This window comes from Urocampus carinirostris, chromosome 19 (genome assembly GCF_059441175.1).
Source record: "Urocampus carinirostris isolate Australia breed hairy pipefish chromosome 19, RoL_Ucar_1.0, whole genome shotgun sequence".
NCBI classification, from domain to species: Eukaryota; Metazoa; Chordata; class Actinopteri; order Syngnathiformes; family Syngnathidae; genus Urocampus; species Urocampus carinirostris.
The window spans coordinates 10,661,199-10,675,698 of NC_142367.1; the positions used below are offsets into that span (position 1 = coordinate 10,661,199).

The following is a 14,500-nucleotide window of genomic DNA, read 5'->3' on the forward strand; positions in this document are numbered from 1 at the left end:
TCTGACACATGTCCATCAAGGTTGAAGAAAATGTATCGAGAACCGATTGGGTAATTTGATCAGGTAGGACAAATCTTCATGGGGTCTTCTGTAAGTCTACTGGTTTTGCCTATGAAAAGGCCTCATTGTTGCAGAACCCAAGTACACCTAAAAAATGGAGTCCAACCTTTGACACTCAACCGGCATCAGGTGACATTCAGGTTAAATTTGGCTTGAAATCGCTAAACGGTCTGAGAGCTGCTAAACTCGTACTACCGGCTTTGATAAACGCTGCTAATTCACGGCTCGCCGCCTTTGCACCGCAATGGCCCGTTTCACCTATTTTTGGAGCCGTTAATCCACGGCTATTTGGCACGGTGCTAAAGTCTTCATTCCAATGGCTTTTTTTCATGGCAAGCAGGTTCATCCCGTCCCCTATGAAAAGCTTCAGTCCTCTCAAAACTGTTTTCAATTTGTTTTGCCCAACACAAATGGATACTGGGGACAAGGCTGGCACTAAAACAACAACCACATTTTCAATAGTATTAGTGTATTTACCATTTTCTGACGTCATAGGATCGAGCCTTCCTGTGTAGAGTTTGCATGTTCCCCCCGTGCTTGCGTGGGTTTCCTCCGCACACTCTGGTTTCCTCCCTCATTCCAAAAACATGCATGTCGGATTAATTGGCCGGTCAAAATTGTCCCTAAGTGTGAATGAGCGAGTGAGTTGTCTGTGTGGCCTGCGACTGGCTCGCGACCAGTTCAGGGTGTCCCCTGCCCACTGCCCAAAGATAGTTGGGATGGGCTCGGGCAACCCCCGCGACCCCCCTCTCTCTCTCTCTCTCTCTCTCTCTCTCTCTCTCTCTCTCTCTCTCTCTCTCTATATATATATATATATATATATATATATATATATATATATATATATATATATATATAGGGCAGCACAGCGGCGCAGTGGTTAGCGCGTGTGCGGCACAGTTTTTAAGGTCTTGGGAACCTCCTGTGTGGGTTCAAATCCAGCTACCGGACTTCCTGTGCGGAGTTTGTATGTTCTTCCCGTGCTTGCGTGGGTTTACTCCGGGCACTCTGGTTTCCTCCCACATTCCAAAGACATGCATTTCGGGTGGATTGGCCAGTCCAAAATTGTCCCTAGGTGTGAATGAGGAAGTGAGTTGTCTGTCCCTGTGTGCCCTGCGATTGGCTGGCAACCAGTTCAGGGTGTCCCCTGCCCACTGCCCGATGATTGCTGGGATGGGCTCCAGCACCCCGCGACCCTACTGAGGATAAGCGGTGCAGCTAACGAGATGAGATGAGATATATATATATATATATATATATATATATATATATATATATATATATATATATATATATATATATATATATATATATATATCCATGTATACATTTTTCCACTTTAATTAATAAGCCAAAATAAGTACATTTCAGCATGACACCGAATAAGAGTAAGTTGTGTTGAAGAATTAATAGATCATGTTTGTCATTTTTGACCTGAGTAAATTGTTGTTTGAAAAAAATGCCGGAAAGCAGGAGCTCTAGCACCATGGCCTATTTGTGCATGACAGCCAGTACGAGAGGTTGAAGAAGTAAAACAATCATTTTGAATCTGACAACAGGCTCATGTCACTACTTTTCAACATGACAACTGGATGTGACGAGTACCCCATTTTTCTGAACTTGAAACCTCACCCTCTGTTTGTTAAGGCCCCCCCCCTCCCTTCTTTTCACACCCCACCGCTCGTGATAAAGTATCAACCTTGAAGGTTGGTCAGCACAACGCGGGACTGCAGGACTTGGAACTACCTGGAGTCTCTGGAAAAAACGTCCCTGGAGGTGACCTGAGGGAGGTTCAGGTGTTTTGGGACCTCATTTCTTGAGGTAGGATGTTTATTTTTCTGGGGAGCTATGGGGGCCTTGGATGATCTGGCACCGACACTATCGGAGCTGTTGAATAATTCAAGAGCCAGTTAAGGTTCAAGGACTTGTTTACAGTCTTTTGATTTGTGTTGTCAGCAAATTATGGCGAGGCCTCGTAGGAGACAAGCTAGCACAGCACTGATTTCATCAATGACAGCAATGTTAATGAATTCTGAGATTTTTAAGTGTGTGTTACTGTTACATTTGAGACAAAGCAGGATATGTTGTACTAACTGCACAAAAACATAGAAGAAAGGCAGAGAGAGTATGATGTACAACAATAACTCTGACTGAACAAAAATGCAGGAATATGTTTGAAAACTAACTCTTAACTGAATAAAAACAGAGGGAAGACAACACAGATTATGTTGGAGTGCCAACTCTAATTAAACATAACATGGAAGACTGACAACACAGGATATGTTGGAGTACTTACTCTAACTAAACAAAACATATAAGGAATTACATATCAGTATCCTTTGGAAGACTAAATAAATGAACAAAATATAGGAGGACAAAATCACAGGATACGTTGGAACTCTAAACAAACAAAACATAGCAGGATATGTTGTTCCACTAACTCTAACTGGACAAAACATGAAAGAGTCAACGCAGGACAACGTAAGACTAACTCTAACTTGACAAAACATAGAAGAAAGAAAACAGAGCATATGATGGACCACTTAATCTAGCTGAACACAACATCTAGTAACTCTAAGAGAAAAAAATAGAAGTAAGACAATACAGGATTTGTTGGAACACTAAGGTATTCTTCCCAAAATGTAGAAGCAGAAAAATGCTGCGTTTGTTGGACTATAACACTAACTGAACAACAGATAGAAGACAACACACGGTATGTTGGAACAATAACTATCTCCTATCCATAAAGAAACACGTGAACTTGCACAAGGCATGATATGTTGGCACACTAACTGCACAAATCATGGAAATGAGACAAGGCAAATTACATGGGAGCACTAATTGAACAAAACATAAAAGGTAGGCAACAGATTTATTTTGTATACTCACTATGACGTAACAAATCATGGAAGGAAGACAAAGCAGGACGTGTAGGAACACTAATTAATTCCAACCGAACAAAGCCTGAAAGTAAGACTATATACAACAGATGCAATTTTAGAAACGTGCTTACTTCCACCTCAGCTGTCTCGAAGCTAAAACTGGCCAACTGATGGCGACCGCGAGGGTGTTAAGTGCTGCGGGACGCTTGATTCAGTAACGGGACCTTTCGCGCCCACCGGAATATTCCTGAAGAGGCTCCATGAGAAAATAAAAGTAGTGATTATGGAGCCGGCTGCGTGAACATTACAGCTTCAATTACAGGGGATGAAAAGCAATTACATTAAAGGTCCGTCCCCTGAGGACGAGGCTAACAGGGACTCACCTCCGGCCTAGCGTAATTGCTTTCCACCTGGGGAAGGGCATCCTCGGCTGTGGAATTAGCGTCCTCAAATCTCCCCCATCCTGTCGTGCAACTTTAGCATCAATTTTGATTTATTACGATGTAGCTACATACCAGCCTTAATTGGATCACATTTCACTGTCGGTCCAAGAGTGCCAAGTGGCTAATTCTGTCATGAACAACCCCCCTATCCCTCCCCAAAAAACTCTACATGCTCCCCCCTTATCCAGAAGACTAAAAATAGTGGTCAACTTTAACTAATGAAAATCATAATCGTATTTATGACCATTTGGATTATTCTCTACCCAGGCTTGGGTAGGGTTACTTTAACTTGATTACTTTCAATGACTTTTGGATTACTCCAATACCAAATATGCTAATAAAAGACAAAAGAAACTAAATATGAATAAAATTATGACTCACAACACGTGGTAAGCTTTCTCTCCTGGCTTTGATCTCTTTGATCTCCGGCAAAACTAACATAAAATGCGACAGAAACAAAATGAAAATAAATCCAAACAGCTTGCCAACATCATTTTTGCCGTTCCATGTATTCCGTTACTCCACAAGCCTGCACAAAAGTTAGTAATCTTATTCATATTTAGTTTCTTTTTATTAGCATATTTGGTATTGGAGTAATCCAAAAGTAATTGAAAGTAATCAAGTTAAAGTAACCCTACCTAACCCTGTCTCTACCATTAGTGACCATTTATAAGTGTGTTCTTTATGTAATTTACATCATATACCAATTATTACATCGGTGGAAATATTTTTAATAGATATACAAAATAAATACAATAACAAAAAAAACGCAATTAATGTTAACCTGAATTGAAGAAACAAAGTTAAAGATTCTGCTCTAAATAATATTATAGTTTGTATTAAATAGGTGTTAACTTAAATAATTGAAAAAAATAATAATAAAATATAAACAACATTATTGAAAATAAGCAAAAAAGTAAAAAAATTAATAAATAAAACATTAAATATTTTTGAAAATTTAGAATAAGACAAAAACGAAATAAAATAGTGATGAAAATAATTAAATCTAATGAATAAATGTAACAATAAACCTATAATAATGACAGATAATATACAAACAATGTGATTGCAAAGTAGCAAATCAAAAAATCAAAAACTAATAAACAACAGTAATAGCAAATAAAATAACTGAATTGGAAATAAGGTGAATAAAACATAAAAATAATAAATTATTCAAAAAAAGTTGAAAAAGGAAAAAAAATGATAAGAACGAATTAAATATAGAAAAATAATCTATATAAAGAATATATATGCAAATATCCAATATCACAAATAAGCACAAGCATAAGCCATATAACCTCATTATTCTTAGTATTATTATTTTTTAAATTAAATGTTAATTATTAATTTTTTGTGTGTGTGTAGCCATGTCGCTGCCAAGCGTTGCCCCCTCCAAGAGGAAAAAAGCAAACAAGATCATCACAGACTTTACCAACATCAGCCAGAACGGTAAGACACGTTCATTTGATAAAAAAACAAAAAAAAAAACAAAATGATAATAATCACAATAATAATAACTTGCAGGTGACACACATGCTAGCATAAAAGGTTGTGACCCATCTTCTTATTGTCATGGGGTTGGTGCCAACATGATATTTGTGTTTTGGCTCCAACAAAGGCTTATCCCGCATTATCCCCGTATTTTGCTTCAGTTAATGCCCACTCATCCGTCCATCATCTCCTGTCGGGCCTTTTATCTACCCTCCGCCCCCCCACCCCATGCTGTCCATTTTCTTCCCGGTCAGCAATCCACTGCTCCGGTTTCTTTTGAATCAACGCTCCAATCGATTTCCCCACAGGAGAGTTCACTTTGCTTGGCCAGTTGGATTATTTTGGACGGACACCCACTCGTCTGATTTACGAGGTCGCCGGGGGGACGGGAAAATCCATCAAGGGGTGGCGGTCGGGAGTTAGAATTAGACAGTGTTTTGCAAAAAATCGTTTCTCAAAATAGTCGTCATTGTGTTTACCTTCTCTAAATTTAGCTGTCTTTTTGACTTCTTGAAAAAAAGTGATAGATAGAAAAGAGGAATTTGTGTGTTTTTGTGTCCAAAACATATAGAATCTACAAAAGTTTATCATAGAGTAATATTTTCCTAAATCTATCTAAAATGAAAGTGTCTTTGCTCCATTAAACTGTTTTTTTTTGTATTAATCGAGCTATCTGAGGCAATGCGATGTATCGATAGGGAAAGAAAGCAAACCACTGATAAATCTTTTTCTGTTTTTTTTGTGTGAATGAGACAATTAAAGTGTTAGCTGGTAGCATGGAATTTGTGGTAAAACAGGATTCGAAAGCGGCCGAGAGTGTTGGGGTATGGTCAGCCTCCTCCCACAAGAGGGCCCCAATCAGCATTGGAACTGGGCACGGGTATGGACAATCTCCACACAACTGGTTCTTATCATCCTGGCCCTTTATATACAACTGTTTAAGCTGGAACCTTCTGTTAAGCCCGACTGGTGAAAGTAGCAAAATGTTCCAGGCATCCAAGGAACAGATTCACAGACTACAGTGTCACAGGACAGGTTTAAATGAAATCTTGAAATGAAGGGTTCATATATGTGGGAGAGACCATAGTCCAAAGGGGGTCTTTCTAAATCAATGAAAGGGTGGCAAAAGATGGGGTGAACGTGAAGCTGCAGACAGGCTTTTGCCGCAGAAGGAGAGGCAAGTGGTTAGAAGGAGATGACTTGGAATAAAATATCCAAATTCGACGGGTTAAACGTTTATTGGCTCAACTAACTACAAATGGTCAACGTTCCAGCAACGTTTGTTTGTCTGTGCCTTGATTGAAGGCGGCTGCAGCTGGGCTGATTGTGATCCTACCTTTGCTGGCCGAGGTAGAAGGCTGGCCCAGGAGTTAGGAGGAGGAACAAGAATCTTGGCAGGGGTGTGGCACAACAGAGGGACCTTTCTTGTGAAAACCAGGGAAAGAAGCGGCCGAGGGACTGCCCCTGCCAAAATTGTTTACAGAAGTGGCTGAGGGACCTTCGCCACTAGAACCTGAGACGGAAGTGGCTGACGCTCTTTCACCACCCAAACCAGGGACTAAGAGACTTTCGCATTGGACTTGGGGACAGAAGCGGACAAGGGACCTCCGTTGATAAAATACGAAGGAGAAGTGGCTGAGCAATTTTTGTCACCAAAATCAAGACAGAAGCAGCCTGGGGACCTTCGCCGACAGAAACAGCCGAGAGAGCTTTGTTGCTGAAATCGGAGACAGAGGCGGCCGAGGGACCTTCATTACCCAAACCAGTAACATGTGTGACGCCTATCCGGAACAGAGGTCTAGAAGATCCCTACTGGGATCTTCAAGGGTTGGGTCTTTGCTGGTGTGGGTAAGAAAGATGGTGTTCAAAAACAAAACATAGAAACAAAGTAACAAACAAACACAAACCAGTGGTTTCAACGCAACTAACAAAATGTCCAAGCCAGAAACAAACCTGATGAGGCGATGGCATGGTACATTCAATATGGAACTGAAATAACTGCAAGTGTAGGGACTGATTAAGCGCAGGTGGGTGCTTTTTAATCAATCCCCCCATATTGAGGTGGAAGGAAATGGTGTGCTAAATTGCTGACAGAATGTGTCCCGCTTTCCTCCATCAGAAGACGAGTCTGATCCGGAGGCCTCGGAACTGAACCTTGGCACCAAAATCAAGACCCCCAAAGATGTGATGCTGGAGGAGCTCTCCCTGCTCAACAACAAAGGCTCCAAGATGTTCCGCAAGAGGCAACAACGCGTGGACAAGTTCATCACCACCAACGAGAACATGGTGAGCCTCAAACAACTCTAGTAAATGTGTTTGGGCTGAACGTTCTCTTTTGGTTTCCAGCAGAACCTGCATAACCTACTTATGTCACCTCCACCTGTCCCACCAAAACCTGAGACACCAAAGGAGGAAGGTGAGGCCAAAGAAACTACAGTAGACCACTGGGCTACGACATGAATCCATTTTGAGGTGGGAATAGCAAAATGAACACGCCATATAGCGGGGGATAGAAATTCTGCGTAATTAGCTCTGAACTCCCTGGTACCCCAGATTAAACTTTCAAAACACAAAAAAAGGATATAGTTAGTAGTACTTATGTATAATATAGGTGCATATGATTAAATCATATGATCATTTTTTTGCTTCTCTCATTAGCATCATTGCAAGTCTTGGGACTGGTAGCTAAACAGATTAAATTGGTTGTTAATAGAAAAAGTATTCATATTACAATAACTCACAGGGAACATGTCTTTACAAAGCACACACAGTCTGAACTGAACAATGAGAGAGGAATGGAGCATTGTGGGAGCGGGATTTCTTTAGATTAATTACTTTCTTATTTTTAACAATAGTCCCAATCGTCGATTGGTCAAGGCCATGACACTTAGCAAGGGTAGTGATTGGTGTGTATTCTTTGTATTTCTTGATAATACTATGCTTCATTTCTATGGTTATCATGCTTTTCTTACCTCTTTAGCGTCACCACAAGCATTGGGACTCATGGCTAATAAAGACAAATTTTCAGTATTGTAGTGCTGACTTGCTTAGTCATTGCAAAGCACTTGAAATTCTTAATTAAATGAAGGAAAGGGCACTGTAGGAGGTTGTTCGGCAAACAGTCAAGCTGTATTTTCATGATGCCCTTACGCAAAGCAATAGCAGACAAGTATTTTATAGCTGACAGGCATCCTAAAGACGGAACTATGTTTGTTGTTGATGTCGTATAATGCCGTAAAGGGAAAAATGTCGCAAGGTAGGTCAGCCATATCCCAGGGGTTCATACGGGGCAGAGCAGGTTCTGATCCTCCCCAATCTCTCATTAGTGCATGAGCCGGTGGACAAGGCATCAGAGAAAGAAAGGAGGAGACGGGAATACGTTCGCACCTATGTGTCGCCATGGGAACGAGCCATGAAGGGAAACCAGGAACTGACGGCCACCATGAGAACCAGTATGCCCGGACCGGGGCGGGTCCAGTTCCCCCAGTACAGGAGCTTCAACAGGTGCCTGAAAAACAATACGTGGCTATGACAACAGTTTTTTTCCCCCCTTTTTCTGGGCCCACCCCTAACGAGGTTTCCCACCGAGACGACAAATTCGGCTCCAGATGTGATTATCTCAAATTTAACATCATCCCTGGATCTTTTCCTGATGCTCTTAATGGTGGGCAGGAGTCGAGTGAATGTGGGGGAACATGCTTTGACATTAAAAATCTCGGCAGGCCGCCAATGACATTTGAAGGATACTTTGTGTATAAAAGTATTGGGACGAGTAAGCAAATTTAGGAACATCATTCATTTATATATATATATATATATATATATATATATATATATATATATATATATATATATATATATATATATATATATATATATATGTTTAATGTTTCTTGTTGGATCTGTCTAAATAAGGTTTTGATCCTCTATAAAGATCTGAAAAAAAATATTATTTAATCATTGAGTTTATGGATTAATTAATTGTATTATACGAATATGAGCCATTGGTCTCCTAGCTGAGAGCTACTTTTTGGTTACTATTTAACACAAAGGGCACCCTGTTTAATATGCATTCTACAATTGGAAATCAAATTTCCTAGAATATCACAATGACCCAGCAGTGTTGAGCTCTTTTCAGAACAGGTCTGCAAGCACCTCTGCTGTCCTTAGGGGGCACCACATTGGAGACCCCTGATATATGCAAATAGATCTGCCATTAAAAGTCACAGATCGCTAATAAATAATATTTAAATATTTAAAAAAAAGGAACAAAAAGGCAAAAAAACGTGATATCGTTAAAAAATATTTTTAAAAGTTCAAAAACATCTGCCACCTTGCATTATTATAAGTCTTATTTTTGTTGTTAAAGGTTGAATGTTCTAGTATATTTTCCAGCTGCACATATAGTAAATTAAAAATAATACAGTAATACTTAAAATGAGTAAAATGATCTCTCATTGGATTATTTTTCCCTAAAATATTTTTATATACACTCTAGAGCTTTTTTTCAAAATCTAAAAGTTAAGAAAGGTCCTATGGTTTTTTTAAATTTTAATTTTAAGTCTAATATTTTTCATAAAACAGACTAAATAAGATTAGCTAAGCTTGTGGAACTTTTCTTGAGTAAAAGTTGTTTTAAAAAAGCACGGATTTGGCTTTGCTTTGTTAAAGGTAGGGTGCATCGTTTGACAAATTTGAAAGTTATCTATTATTTTCTGTATTAAGCGTCACCCGGCTATACTTCCTCAAGACACACCACAGGAAATGGTGCCCCTACAACCCTCGTGGTTAAGGGATCCTAACCAATTAAGTTTATGATAACAATGCCCAGCTGATTTCCAAGCGCCCCTTTGCTTTATTTTCCACTGCACCTATCTGCTTTTATGTTACTTTTAGCAATGCAGTTCAAGGCGGAACCTATTAGGTAGGAAGAATTGGGACGACTTCTGGAGAATAATGTAATGCTTGTCTCTATTTGTTAATGTAGCATGAAAATGGTGAAAGTAAGAACATGCCTGCTTTGAGTAGAGTCCTAACGCCAACTCAAACCCCAAGAAAGATGAAAAAAGAAGAGTTTATTTGAGCATGTGTGAGAAATGCACTCATTTTTAACGCATCATGAACGAGATTACTGAGGCTGCAATGATGACACAAGCTGGATGGCAGAAATGGGTAAAAAGTTCCACATTTCGAAAAGGTTCTTTAATTGATCTTGAACACAAGTTATCCCCTGTATTTTTTTCTATTTAATATGAAATTATCCAACCTTATCAATAAATACTAATAATAATACAACAATATAATCCATATTTTCTTGTCACTGAAATATCAACCATTACATTTTTTTAACACTTTTTTTTAAACTGTCAGGACGGCGTTGCCTTTTGGTGGCGTGGAAAGAATCCCCAGGCTTCCGGTTTTTGAGCCGCCCGACTTGGACCCCGAGGAACCGGACCACCTGCCCCCTCTCCAGAACGACATTCGTTCCCGGCCCTCCTTCAACCGAACCCCCATCGGCTGGGTCTGCAGCGAGGACAACATGCAGCTCCACGTGGACCTGGATGCCATCCCCTTCGATGGCGAAACCGACGAGCTCTGAGTGGCGCTTAATACATAGGAAGTTGAGGAAAAAGGACAAAGTAGTATTATCCGAAATTGCAAGCTAGATGTTATGTGTAATTATTAGGAAAAATGTGATGCAATAAAGAGATGTACCACTGCTTCTTGTTTATTTATTAAATTATTCATCATTTCTAACGGGACGTTGGGCTGCCTAACTGTGTAAATGCCAACCCAAAAGCTTTAATCTCGAAAAAGTTGGATTACTAACTATTCCGTTAATTTGGTCCCCTTAGGCAAATTCATTTTCACCGACTGTACCAGGAGGGGTACAGTCAGTGCTGTCACAGTAGAGCGTGTGCCAAATGACTAAATTACAGCACCTGGTATTCCCAGGCGGTTTCCCATCTGAGTACTAACCAGACCGGACTCTGGCAAGCTTCTCGAAATCGACGTTTTCAGGGTGGCATGGCTGTAAAAAGGTCAACCCCCCCCCAAAAAAACCCAAACCCCCAAAATAACCCAAGTTGTGTTAAAAAATAGACCAACCTGATACCACATTTTGCTAGGAGCACACATTTTATTTTTACTTTTGTTTTGGGGGGTTAAAACAGATAACGATTACCGATACACGTTTAGAAATATATATTTTTCTCTCATGCTTGCACAGATTTCTTAATTATATTAATCATTTTTAAATCAAATCAAAATGTACGTGTAAAGTACATTTCAACCAAGGAATTTTTACTCAATGAGAAAAATAAAATTACCTCCATATTCCCCACCCAATGACCCGGGACACCAAATACACAAACACACACAATGGTTATGATATAAAAACAAAATACATAATAATACAGATACAATTTATAAAATAAATACAATTATACCAAGGCACAGACTTACCATGTGAGGAAAGTAACAGATAGGGATAGTAGCAGATGACCTCAATAAATGATCTCCAGACATCAAACCACACCTTACCAGTGCGTTGACAGCCCAAAATGCGGACATGTTGAACCATTAAAAATAAGAAAACAAATGCAGAACAAAAAGATAAAATTGTCAAATGTATTACAGTAAAAAGTTAGAAGTGAAAGAAATCCAACTACATAAAAAATATCAATTTTAAGCTACATCTAAAAAGTGGACCTTAAACGTGTTCTTTTAAAGGTACACATCTTTACACAGAATCAAATGTATGTATATTTTTTGATACAAGTATAATTGTAAAGGTGTACATTATTAGCTGACGAATAATAAATATAGAAATGAAGAAAAACGTATTTTTATTCATATTTTTTTGTTTATCTGCATGCAGGCAACGTTGACATCATCACTCCGCGACACTAACTATTAAAATGGCCACCTCAGGGAAGGTAACAAAACAGAAAGTTTTTTTCTTTTTTTAAATTTGACGAACATAATATTACCGGTAATGTTTTGTTCATACCAATTTAATGTAATGTAGATTTCAAAGTGTAATGTTAGGAAATATATGGTGTTTTTTTTTTTAACTTTTAATGCGTCACAGTCCTCCTGATTATTGTTAAATGGGAGAACACGATGCCAACATCTCACACAAAATGTTGAATGATGGACAAATGTCAGCTCGAAATAATAACATGAATATTGATATTAATATTAGTGGAAATGTGTGTCCGTGTACGAACAGACGTCGAGAAAGTTAAATACGCAGGTAAAAGATAAATACTACAGTACTAGCGGAGGAGGGGTTGACGTCACTCACTTCCACATACAGTATCTTATACATTATTCCCCTAGGTGGCAGCATCTCGGAGTGGAAGTGAAAGGTATCGCGAGATCTGAGGCGTGGATGAATGGCGCCGGTGGGGGCTGCGTGGAGCCCAACGGTACGGATACGCCCACGGCTCGTGAAATCACACGGCGGGACACGCGAGCGGACGCTGCGTGCAGACTGTCGGCTCCTTCATCCACGAGGGGGTGAGTAATGATGTGTTGTGCGTGTACGAGCTCGCGCGTACATAGTGCTGCAGAGTGTGTATGCGCGTTTTAGCGTAGTGCACGAGTATTTTTTTTCAAGTTACAATGCAGTTACAGGTGTGACTGGTTCTGGTTTCTGTCATGAGATGTTGCGTGGAGGTATTGAGGGGAGGGTACTTGTTGATGGATGTGTGCGTGGGGTGCGTGCGTGGATGCCCGTTGCAGGGTCACCGCTTGCTCATTTTTTGCACACATTTCAAGTTCACCCCACATAGAATCAGTCGGAATTTTGAAATCCCGATTGTGAGGATTGCATCGCTGACGAATGGGTGACAAACCGCTGTCTCTTTGCGCCCCTCGGATTCCCCCCACCCCTCGTTCACGCTCTACTGTCAGCAGCTGCCGGGTGGCCACTTCATTGATTTGATGTTGCGGTTCCGAGATTGATGACTTTGGACTGCCCCGGCTGCTCCTTGGCGGAAGTACGCAAGTGCCTGTGCTTAAGTACAGGATGCTGAAAAAAGAAACTCGTTAGTACTTCGGTATTCGACCAGAATCCGATGCTGATTGGAGTTGGAACACTCAATTGCTGGCCAAACATTACACTTGCATATTTATTTTTATTTATTATTGCAACTAATATGTACACCCAATATAATGCCACTTGATTAAAAAATAGTGATGATAGGTTTTAGCCTAGGGACAGTGTGTATTATTGAATGTCTCTTAGTGGTACAAAAAAACTGAAATCATTAAAAAAATATATTTATATTAAATTGAATGATAAGCCAAAAGGTGCATTTAAAAAAACTGCACATGAGGTAATGCCCCTTCCAGGATGACCAGGCTGCAATGGATGTTGCAATAACAAAGAATAGACAGATATTGTCATAAAATATAGGTTATTCATATGCTATAGAATATAAGTGTGTTTTAAGCCTAGATTTAAACAGTTACACTTTTTGCTTCTTGGGAGCTGACATAATCTAGCTTCCTGCTACAGGTACCGGTCTTTTTTCTTCTTCATTTTTTCTCATTTCTTTTCCTCATTTTTTTCTCTTTTGCCTTTTCTTATATGACAGGGACACTATTAAAACCACCAGTACCCAAAATATGAATACAAAATGGTAATTACAACAATAAAGACAACAAAGATGAAAGCAATCTTTTTGAATTATGAAATCTCATCCATCGAAAATGTAAACAAATTTATTCCTGGACCAAGTTTTTTTTTTTTTTTAATATTTTTAATATTGATACAAAATTTGACTGTGTGAAGGGGGGTTTGGGAACCTTTTTTTTACCCAAAGAGCAATAAAATCCCCTAAAAAAAAGTTTTTTAAAAATATGTATTTTAACACAAAATTGAACATAACCGCAAAAACCAAAAGCTAATTCTTTAGCACAACTTATTTCATTGTGTGATGCTTGATGATTTGATAAAATCTATGAAATAGTAATTCCAGAGCCTGTGTCCCATTTGAATATAAGTATACCACATACAATTTGTCTCCATTTTCTTTATGATGAGGTTTTTGAGTTTTTCCTTGCCCTCGTGTAGGTTTTAGATCAGGGGATGGTGTAATAATAGTCTGTGGTTTGCAAAAATATGTGGTCTGTGCAGCCCTTTGAGACTCTTTGTGATTAATGGCTATACAAATAAACGTGACTTGACTTGGCTCCCTCCCGCAATTACTAAAATGTTAAGGCTCAGTTTGACCGTCTTTTTTGGCCTAGCAAATAGTTTGCGAGCAAAGTTCTTTTGTAAAAATGTCACAAAATGTTCCAAACAAGGATGCCAATGTATTTACTTTCAGTGCAGACGTTGCTGGACGAGGAGAAATTAGTGCGCTTGCACCGTGTATAGCGCCGCTGATTCCTACCGCTCACCCAATCAAATTGCGTTAGGTGCTTTGCGAGAGTTTCTTGGTGTTTAAAGTTTGTTATGTGTCTTTTGATTCTTAAAGTTTGAACAATTAAAATGGATTGTTTAATGAGCTTCCATATAAGGGAATATTTAGCAATTTACAAGCAAAATTGGGTTTGCTGTGTGACTCCTCCACCTTGAACACCTTGTGGTTGTTATACACTGGACTGGAA

General features: G+C 39.3%; 2 protein-coding genes and 1 long non-coding RNA gene across 4 annotated transcripts in view; 2 read left to right on the top strand and 1 right to left on the bottom strand.

Annotated features, from left to right (window-relative positions):
* LOC148347266 (uncharacterized) overlaps positions 1-14,500 on the bottom strand; it is a 346,298-nt gene that overhangs the window by 49,044 nt on the left and 282,754 nt on the right. The gene's annotated exons all lie outside the window — the stretch shown is intronic.
* Positions 1,756-10,596, top strand: myoz1b (myozenin 1b). Of its 2 annotated transcripts, none has more exons than XM_088323419.1 (6): positions 1,756-1,881; positions 4,751-4,834; positions 6,996-7,162; positions 7,223-7,292; positions 8,203-8,380; positions 10,247-10,596. In XM_088323419.1, exons 2-6 carry the CDS (start codon positions 4,753-4,755, stop codon positions 10,473-10,475), a joined length of 726 nt encoding a protein of 241 aa, XP_088179545.1. In that variant the 5' UTR covers positions 1,756-1,881; positions 4,751-4,752; the 3' UTR covers positions 10,476-10,596. The 2 variants fall into 2 exon arrangements, with proteins under 2 accessions (XP_088179545.1, XP_088179546.1); XM_088323420.1 differs by having other exon boundaries at positions 7,226-7,292.
* Positions 11,939-14,500, top strand: part of usp54b (ubiquitin specific peptidase 54b) — a 58,616-nt gene continuing 56,054 nt past the window's right edge. The window contains exons 1-2 of the mRNA XM_088323418.1: positions 11,939-12,134; positions 12,221-12,400. The gene's annotated coding sequence lies outside the window, so the exon portion shown is untranslated. The remainder of the gene's footprint in view (positions 12,135-12,220; positions 12,401-14,500) is intronic.